The sequence below is a fragment of the Salvia splendens genome, chromosome 6 (assembly GCF_004379255.2).
Source record: "Salvia splendens isolate huo1 chromosome 6, SspV2, whole genome shotgun sequence".
Classification (NCBI taxonomy): Eukaryota; Viridiplantae; Streptophyta; class Magnoliopsida; order Lamiales; family Lamiaceae; genus Salvia; species Salvia splendens.
In genome coordinates this window covers 34478224-34491946 of record NC_056037.1, presented here as the reverse complement: position 1 = coordinate 34491946, position 13723 = coordinate 34478224, and the positions used below count along the sequence as shown (strand labels likewise).

At 38.5% G+C, this 13723-nt stretch overlaps 2 protein-coding genes and 1 pseudogene across 2 annotated transcripts; 2 read left to right on the top strand and 1 right to left on the bottom strand.

The window, feature by feature from the left end:
- Positions 1-419: 419 nt before the first annotated feature.
- On the bottom strand, positions 420-2587 carry LOC121809673 (trafficking protein particle complex subunit 2-like). The gene is made up of 5 exons (XM_042210425.1): positions 2304-2587; positions 2120-2205; positions 1924-1985; positions 1080-1165; positions 420-774 (listed from the first exon to the last, which is right to left on the bottom strand). The coding sequence occupies exons 1-5, from the start codon at positions 2382-2384 to the stop codon at positions 682-684; spliced, it is 408 nt and encodes a 135-aa protein (XP_042066359.1). The 5' UTR covers positions 2385-2587; the 3' UTR covers positions 420-681.
- A 2230-nt stretch (positions 2588-4817) lies between these two features.
- LOC121806665 lies at positions 4818-5917 on the top strand. The gene is made up of 2 exons (XM_042206783.1): positions 4818-5209; positions 5278-5917. The coding sequence occupies exons 1-2, from the start codon at positions 4850-4852 to the stop codon at positions 5785-5787; spliced, it is 870 nt and encodes a 289-aa protein (XP_042062717.1). The 5' UTR covers positions 4818-4849; the 3' UTR covers positions 5788-5917.
- A 4476-nt stretch (positions 5918-10393) lies between these two features.
- LOC121806658 lies at positions 10394-13137 on the top strand (annotated as a pseudogene).
- The last annotated feature ends 586 nt before the right edge of the window (positions 13138-13723 follow it).

Sequence of the window (13723 nt, the reverse complement as noted above, 5' to 3'; positions counted from 1 at the left end):
TTACTTAAAAAATGAGAAAAGGAGAAAATGAATGATTTCATTAATTGCGACAAAAAAATCAAACTAAATATAGATCCACGCCACCATACTATTTAATTACAGATAAACTCGTTATAATTTATTAATATCTGGCTAGTGCCGATATATACGTGGTCGAAGAAGCCATTAAATAATTAGACAAGTCATGTGCCACTAATAATATCACCAGAAAGTAGCCACAAATATAATGAGACAACATTAAATAAAATATTAATAATCTTTCTATATAGTCTTAACTCTTACCATCATTGCCGACCGTTTCGTCAGTATACATATTTAATCTCTGACTGTTTGGACTATCGTTAAATTACTAATTTAAAGGTGGAATTTCACAAGGTTAAATAAAATTGTGAAAATAGATGATGAACTTGACTAGTGACTTTCAAGAAAGTGATTCTCACATAATATTATCAAATTATTAGTCTAAAGGAAAAGAGCATAAAATTAACATTGGTGAGAGAAGAAGAGAGATGGAAATTTGAAGCGCAGGCAACACAAAAGTGATGCTGAAGGTTCAAAGGATCAGCAAAAATACTACTATTACCAGAGGCATTGATTGAAACAAAAAGTTCCCAAAATACCTTTTGTGTTATAGCAGACCTGAAAGCAAATACATATACACCACTGAATTGAAGGGGGGCTTCACAAATATCTCCTAGCGAGGGCCCGGACTTTTGTATCAAAATGCGATGAGGTGATGCGGCTTCCAGGGAGGTACAGAGGATTAAGAAGAGTCTGAAAATGTTAAAATCCAAGTTAACACCAACACAAAATATAGTAGTAACATGTTTTCTTTTCAATTTCTTCTTTTTGCTTTTCAGTACAAGGGAGTAGAGAAGATCAAGATATTGTAATTCACATAATGGAAGCATTTGGGTTACGAGTAGCATTAGAACAGGTTCATGATGAAAACACATGTAGGGTAGCCATAAACTAGTTGAAGACTTGAATCTTACAAGCAGAATGCAGAAACAAGAGAACGTATATAAAACTATCAACATAATTTATCATATCAGATCAAAGATGATAACAGAACTTGCCTTGATATATAGCTCATGAACCTCTTGGAAGAAGCTCTTGATTCCATCATCATTACGAGAATCATGGAGCAACATTAGTCGAGTATGTATCACGATTAAAGGTTAAGGAACCAAATAGTATGTAATAAATAGCTACATAAAGTTTTCCTAGGTAGGATGTCGTTCTCATCACAAATGATGATATGCAAGAAAGAACATTGGGAACTCGGTCAAATGAAGCGAGAGAGAGAGAGACTGGAAAGCATCAAAGGTGATTAAAGTAGTATAGAACATGCTATTACGATACAATCAGAAAAATTATAATTAGAAAAATTCTCCATGAGGCACAGCAAGCAACACACATCGAAGCAATAAAAGCAGGCTTAGATTAAGCACCTAAATGAAGGAAACCAAATAAACAGTATAGCTACAAAAATGTTCTAATGCCCAAAAAGAAAGCTTCCAGCCATCTAAGAAAAGAGCAAAAATATCATTTGATAGTTCTACCAAAACCCAATATGTCTAAGAAAGATGTTAGCTCAGGTAAATCAGTTTAAAGAATCATAATATGAAGTGAATCACATTCTCACACCATCAAACTAAAGATTTCATCTAGCATGAAATAAAGATTTTTAGAATTAGTATTCGACTTCCAATTCTATTTATAACACAAGATTGGAACACTAATCAGTAAACAACTTAATCTCCTCATTTTTCACTTTTATGGTTACATGTTATGGAGGGGAAAGATTCTGAAAAAATTTCTCTTGGAAATACACATTGGAGAATGATAATAGCATTAACATTAACATCATCTAAAAAGAGGAGTATAAAAGTCATCCAGATATCACAAATGAAAGGATATGACCAGCAGTGACATAAACGGATGCCACCAAATCATTAAATCTATCTACTGATTTTAGAAACCTGAATCACCAAACATACAGAAAGAGATGAATCCATGCCAAAACATAGAATTAAATTAGAAAAATGTTGTCATCATAAACAAACCAAAGATGCATCAAACACAAAATACTCAGAGAATGGAGTGGAGATCTCACATAGCACTCGTATTCCAGGCAATGTCCTGAACAATGTCTAAAGCGGCATGTAATATGAATTGGTGCTGATGAGCAGCATCCTCTTTCTACAATAATTTATCACAGATTGTTGATTAGTATCCAGGTTAAACTCAATTTCAGTAAAACAATCAAATTCAAAACAGAAATATTGAAGAAGACATACTTTGGGGACGGTACCAACTTCAGCTTCGTAAATCGGAATGTCGTGTTTGCTGACAATTAGAAAGCACGCTGTACTCGCCATCGATTCCCACTCCTCCTCTTTTGTGTAATCCTCGGTGATTCGCGATCAACACTTTAATTTGAGATCGTTGCTAGAAATTTGAAAACTTGTAGTAGCAAATGGATTGATCGAACCCTAATTTGAATTGGGAAAAATGAAAATGGAATGTAACTTCAGGTGTGATATATTGCAATTGAGAAGGATGTTTGTGTCATTACGCAGAAACTCAATTTCGCATAAATTATTGTCTTCAAATGGTTTCGAGAAAAAGTAGAGAAAATCGCGTATATAGGCCACTTTGCCTTTAAAATAACGCAAATGTACCCATTTTATTATCAATTTCATTTATGGGAAAAACGCCGATGAAGTTGGCGTGTTTATAAGTAAAAACGCCAGTGAGATTGGCGTGTCTATACTGTAAAACGCCAACATAGTTGGCGTTTTACAATGGCACCGTATCTTGCTCGTATTTTTAACCAAAATACTTAAATTTGAACACGCCAATCTTGATGGCGTCTTTACTAAATAAAACGCCAAGGTCATTGGCGTGTTTAACGTTAAAAACGCCAACCTGATCGGCGTCTTTACTAAAAGACGCCAACACCATTGGCGTCTTTGTTCAGAAGCATATACTAGCAGCAGACAGTCGCGAAAAATTAACACCACAGACCCACTTCGCGATTTTCTCTAGCAGCGGCCAAATCCTTCGCAAATTCGTCCGTGTCTTTGTGATTTCGCCCTCCATTCATCAATCGGTGCTAGTTTTTCCCAAATTCGTCCAATTTATTCGGTTAGTATGCTTATCTTTTACATTATTAGAGTAATTGTTGGATACTTAGCTAGGGTTTGTAATGTGTTGCGATTTGAGTTGAAATATTGTGCATATGGATTATTTGTATGACGTTAGTGTTGATTATTATGTTGGATTGTTTGGGTTAAGTGAATTTGTGTATAAATTTGATTATAAACCAAAATCGTAGGGTTTGATAGCTTAAAAATTGGGCAAATTGATTTGGTTTATGTGGGTTTTGGTTAATGTCTTTTTTAGTTTGAAATGTTAATTTTGTGTACATTGTTAGGTTGAAATTGAAATTGTTAGGTTGGTTAAACTAAAATTGGGTAAGTTGAATTGGTGGAAAATTGATGTATATTGTTTATTTGAACTGTTACTTTTGTGTAGGTGAATTGTGTTATGATGTTGAAGTTGTGTATTGTGAATTGTTTGATATAGGTGTTCCATTTTGTGATATTGTATTAAATTGTTTGTAATTATTGAATTTGTTTAGGTTTGTTTGTTGTTTGTGTAGGTGATTTATGGCATCTTCTTCAACTTCTCGTCGTCGGCTCTTATGTGGTCCTGAGGACCCCTCCGTATTATATCTGCAGAGACAACACGTCTCTAATAACATATGGGCAGGAGTGCCATCGGAAGACGTACGGTGTAGAAGATACGAAGGAATCATATGGGATGTTCCCATAAATCCTCGTGTTTTGGCGGTTATAGATGAGATGGGGTTCGGCGGGATGTTGAGGTGTGGTCAACCGAAAGACATTGACCACCATCTTATCACCGCTTTGATTGAACGTTGGAGGCCAGAGACTCACACGTTTCACTTTCCAGTCGGTGAAGCGACTGTGAGCTTAGAGGACGTGGAGGTCTTATGGGGCCTTAAAACTGACGGTGAGCCTCTGACGGGTTACATCCCCACTAAGGATGTCAACTATTGGAAGGATGTTTGTTTGGATTTTCTTGGCTTTATTCCAGATGCAGTTGATCTAAAAGAATTGAACTGGAAGCAGACAAGCTTATCAAATCAACTGCGGATTGAGTTGAGTGATGACCACGAGCAATACATGTACAATCAACGTGCTCGTGTGTATTGTCTGCTGTTACTGGGTGGTCTACTGATCCCGAACGCTACCGGTAATAAAATTCCCTTCTTCTACCTTCAGTTTTTCATGGATATAGAACAATGTGCTAGCTATAGCTGGGGAGGTGCGACTCTTGCCTGCTTGTACCACAATCTATGTGAAGCTGCACTTGGTAAGAGGACCGATGTCGGGGGAGCTCTTACATTGTTACAGCTGTGGGCTTGGGAAAGAATCCCAATTATTAGACCGCAGATGCTGAACCCCGCGCCCGTAGACTACTTACCATGTGCAGTCGCGTAAGTTGTCCACTAATTACTCTTTTAAGCATAATTTTTATTGATTTTTGTGTTGTTCGCTCATAATTTAATTTTTGTAGATGGACTGGTCGGGCCTCTTATGTAAAAGCACCGGGGCATTGCATTGAAACTTTCAGAGATCAGTTCTCAACAATGCATGCCAATCAGGTAATTTACGTAAACTAAATTGTTGCTAGTGTGTTGTTTTGATTGAACTTGTTTTGACTAAATAAGTTTCATATTTAGTTTATTTGGAGGCCGTATGAATCGCGAAATATGTCGGATGTTTGTGTTGCCGGTCGTCCTATATGGACGTCGATGACAACACTAATCTGCTGGAATATGGTTGAGCCACACATGCCACAGCGGGTGTTGCGACAATTTGGGATTGTCCAACCTTATATCCCGATTGTCGACCGGTTCCACGGATCTGATTTTACGAAACAGGATCAACGTGGCAAAGCAGGTCGGAACTGGGTTCAGTGGCACGCCAATCATATACAAGATTGGCATAATAGGCACGACACGGTGTATGTTGATTTGGAGTACTCATTGGTGCCTGTTGCTACTGATGAGTACATGGATTGGTTTCGCCGGATAACCGTGGTGTACCTAACAAAACCTGGGGTGCATTCTCATGAGGGCTTCCATGAAACGGCGGCCTCTCATCACTACGCGGTAGATTTCAACAACTTTTCTTTGTTTATATTCATAAGATGAAATGTAATTAACACTGAAAATTGTAGGTGGAGACCCTTCACAAAATACGCCACTTTCTTAGGGAGCAAGACATGTCAGGACGGCCGGATTTATTCACCATTTCGAGAATGGTTGAAGATGGCCTCCAGATATGTGGGGAAGCTGAGACGATGGACCACCGTCCTTCACAGCGCTCTGAGCTGGACCTTGACATGCCCGTGCGGCAAAAAGCGAAGCGGCGTGGAAAGAAGAAAGTTGGTGGAGAGTCGTCATCATCAAGGATGGATACTCAGTTGGTTGATGATTCTGATGACGATTTTGTGGCTCCACCTCCACCAAGATCTGCCGTGCGGGGTCGTCACTCAGTCAGCCACACGGGTGGTACAGGAGAAGATTTCGGTCTCAGCGATCAACAATCTCCACCTCGGTCTTCTGCGAGAGACGACATTGATTTAGAGAATGTCGTCGTTGAAGATACTCCTCCGTCTAGAATCCCTAAGACCAGCATCGGGAAGGGAATCCGTAGTCTGTTTATGCGTAAAAGGCGAGACGAGTGAACGTTGCCCGAACTTTTTATATTGGTGTTTTTACATTGATTTGAACGCTTTATATAAGTAATTTGATATATTGTATTGATATTGGTGTTTTTTCATTCATTTGGCGTATGTATATTAGTAATTTGATAAATCCGCTTTTTATACGTGTGCATGTTGATAATTTGAACTCTTATAAGCTGGATTGGTACATTTTTTTGAAACACGCCACTCACGATGGCGTTTTTAACTTGAAACATTTTTCCAATCTTTTGCCACGCCAAGGCTGAGTTTCTGAACAAACACGCCAAGCTTACTTGGCGTTTTTTAAAACACGCCAACGTCGATGGCGTTTTTTCTATAAAACGCCATATTCAGTGGCGTTTTTTTAAACACGCCACTCAAGATGGCGTGTCTAAGTCCGAAATTTTTTTTGCAATTTTTCTGCCACACCGAGGTTGAGGTTCTGAACAAACACGCCAATCGGCGTTGGCGTCTTTAAAACCCGCCAACTAAATAGGCGTTTCTATATAAAAACGCCAACTTAGATGGCGTTTTTTAACACAAACCCGCCAACTTAGATGGCGTATTTAGGAAAAACGCCATCTTGAGTGGCGTTTTTTATAAACTAAATTTTACGTTTTGCATATTCTATGACTCGCCAAAATATTAGTAAAACAGAACAATGTTCTATTCAATAAATAACTACGACGCCGCCAAAATATAAGTAAAACAGAACAAACAGAACAATGTTCAATTCAGCTAAATAGTTGTTACACATTCAATTGTCTCGCCTTCTTTGGGTAAAGAAGCTACGGATACCCTTCCCGATTCTGGCGGTGGAGAGTCTAGACGGAGGAGTATCTTGCACAACGACATTCTCTAAATCCACCCCGAAATAATCGTCTCGCACAGAAGACCTAGGTGGAGAATGTGGGATATCACTGAGACCGATGTCTTCGCCTGTACCACCAGTGTGGCTGACAGAATGCCGACCTTGAACTACAGATCTTGGTGGAGGTGGAGGCATAACATCATGATCGGCATCATCAGTGTGGCTGATAGAATGACGACCTCGAACTGCAGATCTTGATGGAGGTGGAGGCATAAAATCGTCAGCGGCATCATCTACCAACTGAGTATCCATCCTTGAAGAAGCATTCGGGCAGTTGCGTCTGTCGTGCCCTGGTTGACGGCAATGTTTACATCGGCGTCGGGCGCGTGGCTGGTCAGCTTCACGGACATCCATCTGATTAGGAATCCTAGTAGTACGATATCGACCTCGACTTTTAGGCATTAACTGGGCTCGTGAACATTGCAAAGTCCATCAGGCACAGCCCAATAATCTTGGTGTCTGATTGGATTGAACACCGTAGAATACTGGTGTACCCAAACACTTGTGCGGTATACGTTATCAACAAGCGACAGCATGGGCTCGTTTCTAAACCGCGCAACTGCCGCTGCATGTGAACATGGAAGCCTCCACATCTGCCACTTTTGACATTTGCAGTTCGACTCCAAGTACTTTACCTTCCACTTATTACCGCCCTTTCCACCAATTCGACGCTTTGTTCGAACCACGTAAAGCCCTGCAATTGTGTTTGGGACTCTCACATTATGTAATTGACCTTTTACATCATTTTTGCACACCTTTTCATGGGCCCACGGGGTAAGTGGTGTGGCACACTGTGTTGATGCAATTAACCGCTCATTAAACCATTCTATTGTCCTCCAAAATATCAGATCAATGCAAGCTTTAATTGGGAGTTGTCTTGCGCCTCTCAACACATTGTTGTAAGATTCAACCATATTAGTGGTCATCTCACCCCATCTTTTGTGTTTGTCATACGCCAAACTCCATTTTTCTAACTCCACGGCATCAAGGTACTGCACAGCCTCGTTGTTGATGGTTCGAAGTAAACGACGTCTGATCTTAAACTTGCGTTTCTTTGTAGCAATACCAATTTTCCAAACAAGTTTTTTTACCATGATGCCTTTGTGATTCTGCAAAACATTTTTTCTAACATGTACCAAGCAAAATCTGTGATGCCCCACATTGGGTTCTTCTTTCCATATGGGAGAATTCATTGCATCTATGATTCCCACATGCCTATCAGATATTACACATATTTCATGCTTGGCTACGTGAATTCTAATACGTTCCATAAACCAATTCCAACTTTGTATGGTTTCCTCATCAACAATGGCATATGCAATAGGCAAACATTTCTTATTAGCATCAAATCCAACGGCAATAAGAATTTTACCTCGATATCGTCCACGTAGATGAGTTCCATCAACGGTTAAAACTGGTTTGCATAGTTGAAAAGCCTCCACAACTGGACCAAAAGCCCAAAACACGTACTTGAAAACCTTGTTCATACCGTTGCTTAATCTTTCATCATGTAACCATTCGACAATTGTGCCAGGATTTTGTCTTTGCAACTCATTCAAATAACCTGGTAAAACTTTGAAATTCCACGCCCACGAACCATACACAAGCTCAATAGCTGTCCTCCGAGCATACCATGCTTTCTTGTAACTAACTTTCACATGAAATCTATTTTCAATATCCGCCACAATTGCTTTTACCTTGTAGCAAGGATCGTTTTCTATCTGATGTCGAACACTCAACGCTATCATACCCGACGAAAGATTAGCGTGCCCATTATAATTACGATCCCCCATGCAAGTATGAGCAGTGCTAAACACTCTAATTTGCCAGTGTTCATCATGCTTCCTCAATGTTGCTCGGCACTCCCACAAACATGGCGGTAGGGACTTATCTTTCGGATTTCCTTGTGGCCACTTACAAACTGCATGCCATCTCTTTCCTTTACTTTCAACAACTGTATATTGTCGGATTTTTTCCAAATGCCAAAAAGTCACAGCTGACTTCAATTCCAATTTGGTTTTAAATTTAGTATGCAAACCGACATTGCTCGGATCTTTTTCACTCCAATAATGCACATTGAGATCATCAGACTCAAAGTTTTTTGGATCAAAACTATCATATGGACCTGGTAAGGTGCGAAAATAGTTCATACCAGGCTGTGGGAACTGTGGAACTACTCTTTCTCGTACTGCTCTTCCTCCAATTGATGTTTCGCCAACCACTGTTTCTCCAACCGGAATGGATGTTCTTGGAGCAACAAATTGGTCCTCATCCGACGAAGCACCATCTGAATCTGTACTATCCGGATCGACATCTTCAGAATCATAAGGTGATTGTGGATCAAGAAAGTCGGCTTTATCAAGACCAATTATGTCCTCAACCACAGCTGGGTTGTCACTGTCCCCTAAATGCACGCCTCCAATATCAAAATCTTGTGTTGTATCGAAGCATGGTTCTTGGCCTCTCGTAGACGTACCAACATCAAAATCTTGTGTTGCAGCGAAATATGGTTCTCGGCCTCTCGTAGACGTACCAACATCATTACTCATGAGATGATGACTATGTTGTTGAGTAATTGACGAATACTCAACATACAATTCAATTTGACCTCCTGTAGTCATACTCTCACTAAACATTAGTGGCATGTATACTTCTTCTAGTAAAATACCTATATACGTGATTGAAGATCCATAGAATATATGACGTTTCCATACTATTTGAAGTTTGTTTTTAAATCTGTTTATCCCCATTTTTTCACAAATTGTTTCCACAAGCTTATCGTAGGAAATACTTTCATCCAACATAATCAATCCTTTTGCAAAAGGAGGATCATATGAAATAACTGTTTCGGGAATTATATTTCCACCCCAATATAAATGGACACACCACGTCATACTATCTGCATTAATGTCAAACACAAATATTGGTCAAAAATATTTCTTTACAGTACACTACAATATATACTATCATAACAACCTATCAAATATGGGTAAAAAATTAGATATACTACAACATATAATACCATAACAATTGGTCAAAATATTTCTATTAATTACAATACAATTTATAATACTATAACAATCCATCAAATAATTATATAAATTACACTACAATATATACTATCATAATAATCCATCAAATATTGATATTGATAGACTAATGTTTGGAAGAATGAGTTAAAAATTAGTTATACTAACCGATTGCGAGTACTAATATTTGGAAGAAATGAGCCAAAATAGAAATCTACACGCTTCAATCCACCACCGGGTTAACCCGACCAAGGCAAGCGTTTTCACGTTTTTCAGCTTTGGGAAGGTTTTTCGCGTTTTGGGGAGGGAGGAAATGTGATTAGGGTCTGCGATTTTGGGGGAGATCTGAGATATATGGTTCAATCGAAAAACGCCGATCAGGTTGGCGTTTTTAACGTTAAACACGCCAATGACCTTGGCGTTTTATTTAGTAAAGACGCCATCAAGATTGGCGTGTTCAAATTTAAGTATTTTGGTTAAAAATACGAGCAAGATACGGTGCCATTGTAAAACGCCAACTATGTTGGTGTTTTACAGTATAGACACGCCAATCTCACTGGCGTTTTTACTTATAAACACGCCAACTTCATCGGCGTTTTTCCCATAAATGGAATTGATAACAAAATGGGTACATTTGCGTTATTTTAAAGGCCAAGTGGCCTATATACGCGATTTTCTCAGAAAAAGTACTCCTTATAAAGCTACATAAATGTTACTCCCTATCCGTTTACAAAAATGCAAAGTGAATTAGCTGAGATGAAATCTGCTTCTTCTCCGATCACCATCAAATATTCTTTTCTTCACTTACTAAGCATCATCCTTTATTTTCTCTCAAATACTGCAAAATCCAATTGTTTCCAATCCATAATTCAGCTCCCTTCATCTGGGCTCTCAAGAAACAGCAACAAGCAAAAAACTGTGGTTCTAGACATTGATAAATTTGGTGCTAAAGGGGATGGAATCACTGACGACAGCAAGGTCAAAATTGTCTACTTTCCTTCTGTTTCAAACAGACATCACATTTTCAGTGCATTTAGCATTTCATTCGTTCTTTATTTGAGACGTCTATGTTTGTCGGTGCTTTAACAACTGTGCGATTGCTGCTGCTTTGACATGCTAACAATAGTCACATTTGGGGAATCCTTGGAATTTTGCTGTTTTCCAGAAAAAAAATGTACTAAGTTAGTTTTCAAATTCTCGTAGTTTTTTGTAAATAGCTTGTATTAGTTTTGACAATCATGACTGGGAAGATTTGAGTCTAACATCTTTGTTTCTCTTACTGATTTCATATGCCAAATACAATCCTATTGCGGTATACTTATCTAGTTATCTTACGATTGCTGCAAGCTTCCATTTTTTAGTGGCAACTTTAGCCTATTGTCTTTTGGTGGCATCAGATTCTGCAAGATGTTTGGAAGGTTGCCTGTTCCATGTCTTCGTCGCCTGCGAAAATTGTTATTCCTTCTGGGAATTCTTATCTAGTAAATCCTACCAACTTAGGTTGGCCTTGCAAATCACATGTGACCTTGAGTGTAAGATCTTACATACACTCCCATCTCAACATGTGCAGTTTATAGGCTTTTAGTACTAGTTAGTTAGATGAGCCCTCATAGTCACCTACTGAATGCATGGCAATGGCTATAGATTTCTGGTACTATCGCTGCACCACGAGAACCTGCGGTCTGGGATGCTTTTGATGCTCTTAAATGGCTCTACTTCCATGATGTAAACGACCTCACAGTAGAGGGAGGTGGAGTGATCAATGGTATGGGTGAAAAATGGTGGGATCAATCGTGCAAGAGAAACAAATCGCATGTATGTATGCCTTTTTCATTCAATATATAACTGCTTAGTCACACTGCGTTCCTTTTCTTTACTTGACGAAGAAATGTTTATATTAATTATTTGTGAATTTTCTTTGGCAGCCTTGCACCAATGCACCAAGGGTTAGTACTTCCTGCATTTCACTAAGCATTTCAATTTATCGATCTAGAAGATGTGTTTCCGACTTGTTTAGTGGCCTTTCTGATTGATGTCAATGAATGCTAATGCGGACTATCACTTTCCACAATTGCAACAACTTGATAATCAGGGACATTACTGATGGTTAACAGTCAAAAGAATCACTTGGTGTTTACTAACTGCAGGCACGTTGCAGCTTCCCGTATCAGAGTTATAGCACCATCGGATAGCCCCAATACTGATGGGGTTCACATAAGTGAATCAACACATGTCAAACTCAAGGATTCCACTATTGCTGCAGGTTAGTTGCTCATGATCTCTGAATCTCGCTGGTGCTAAATTCTCCAATAATTTTCTCAAACTTCTCAAAATTGTTTATAGAAGACGACTGTGTATCCATAGTCAGCAATTCTACAAGAATTAGTATAAATAATGTCATCTGTGGACCTGGTCATGGTATAAGGTATTGATCATAAGATTGAAAAAAGTTGTAACAATTGCTACATTGCTAATGTTGCTCATCATGCAGCATAGGAAGTTTGGGAAAATCGAAGTCATCAGCTACAGTGCACGTTATTGTTGTCGATGGTGTGACTATGTTTGATACTGAGAACAGGGTGAGGATCAAAACATGGCAGGTAATCCATCAACAGCTCATTAAAATCTTGATATACTTTAAAGATTTGTTATTTTGCTAACCGTGTGTGTCTTCTCTCCATATTACGAAATTCATAGGGAGGCAGTGGTTATGCACGGAAGATCATCTTTCAGAACATAAAAATGCGTAATGTCTCTAATCCCATTATCATAGATCAATATTACTGCGACTCTCCATCGCCTTGTGCAAACCAGGTATCATTTAAAATATCCTAGTTTCACTCAAACGCAAAGAGTTATCTGCAAGCATACATATGCACTGTTCAAGATTAATTAGTTCTGCTTCATTATCGTGTGATCTTGCAAAATATAGACTTCAGCAGTGAGCATCGACAGCATCTCCTTCCGGAACATCAAAGGGACATCAGCGACAGAGGAGGCTATCACACTGTCATGCAGGTACAGTCATCCATGCAAGAAACTGTACTTGGAAGATATTGAACTCGTGTCGTTGTCTGGGCCTGCAAAGTCGTTCTACTGGAAGGCATACGGGACAAGCTCGGGTCTGATACACCCTCCGTCTTGCTTATCATCTTCAGAGACTATCTTTCTACCCAACATCAAGTCTGAGCCAACGAGAGTGCAGAGTGATGATGATCGTGCTTCCATTTAAGCGTACAAGTGAGGGGCGGGTAGCGTTTGAGCTGCTGCCTTGACGCTCCCCATTGCATCACAATCGAGCTCCATGATACATTGAAGTTTGCTGTGAATATGGCTTGTATTCATGTATGTCCTGAGCATATGCTAGATTTGATTTATCTATTTTTTAATGGTTTGAACTGTCGTAAATTCATTACTTATGTTACTTAATTGATTGTGGAAAAGAAAGAATTTAGCTGCCTAATATTCTACACTTTCCAGTAACAAATCTGAAAGCTGGTACTAAAGTTGTAGAAACTCCCTATCCAAATTAGGTCCTAAACAAACAAGTTCAAGAATGTAACAGAAGCTGTAAAAAACAGAAAATAAAATTATCTACTTTTTAAGGGAATAATAGTAATTGTTTACCAATGTAGGAATTGATTCATTTTGTAATGTGTAATGACTAGGAAGGAAATAATGATTATCTAGCTCTCTATTTAATCCGATAAGTTATAAGTTCCATGCAATCCAGAATGATTGAGAATATTAGCCTGATTTGATGTCCCCTTATAAACTTTGAAAATATATTTTCCATTCGATATGCACCTTTATTTAGTTTATTGCTTAAATTGAAAAGAAGAGGGAGGCATGAATATAGAATAATGAAAGTATTACTTTCTAATTTGATGGAATTTACTAAAACGTTATAGTCTAAATTGATCATAAAATTATGATAACTTCCTTGAAACCTTTCTTCATACTTTGGTAAATAATTTTGTCAATAACTTTCCTCAGAAGATTAAAAATAAAACCATTAGCTGATTCGATCCATTTT

Bases quoted from the DNA above. Each gene is read 5' to 3' on its own strand.
- LOC121806665 (XM_042206783.1), top strand. From the start codon at position 4,850: ATGACAACACTAATCTGCTGGAATATGGTTGAGCCACACATGCCACAG. The intron at 5,210-5,277 runs GTAGATTTCAAC...TGAAAATTGTAG, and splicing joins CGGCCTCTCATCACTACGCG to GTGGAGACCCTTCACAAAAT.
- LOC121809673 (XM_042210425.1), bottom strand. From the start codon at position 2,384: ATGGCGAGTACAGCGTGCTTTCTAATTGTCAGCAAACACGACATTCCG. The intron at 2,206-2,303 runs GTATGTCTTCTT...AAATTATTGTAG, and splicing joins AAGTTGGTACCGTCCCCAAA to AAAGAGGATGCTGCTCATCA. The intron at 1,986-2,119 runs GTGAGATCTCCA...TTGGTGATTCAG, and splicing joins GCCTGGAATACGAGTGCTAT to GTTTCTAAAATCAGTAGATA.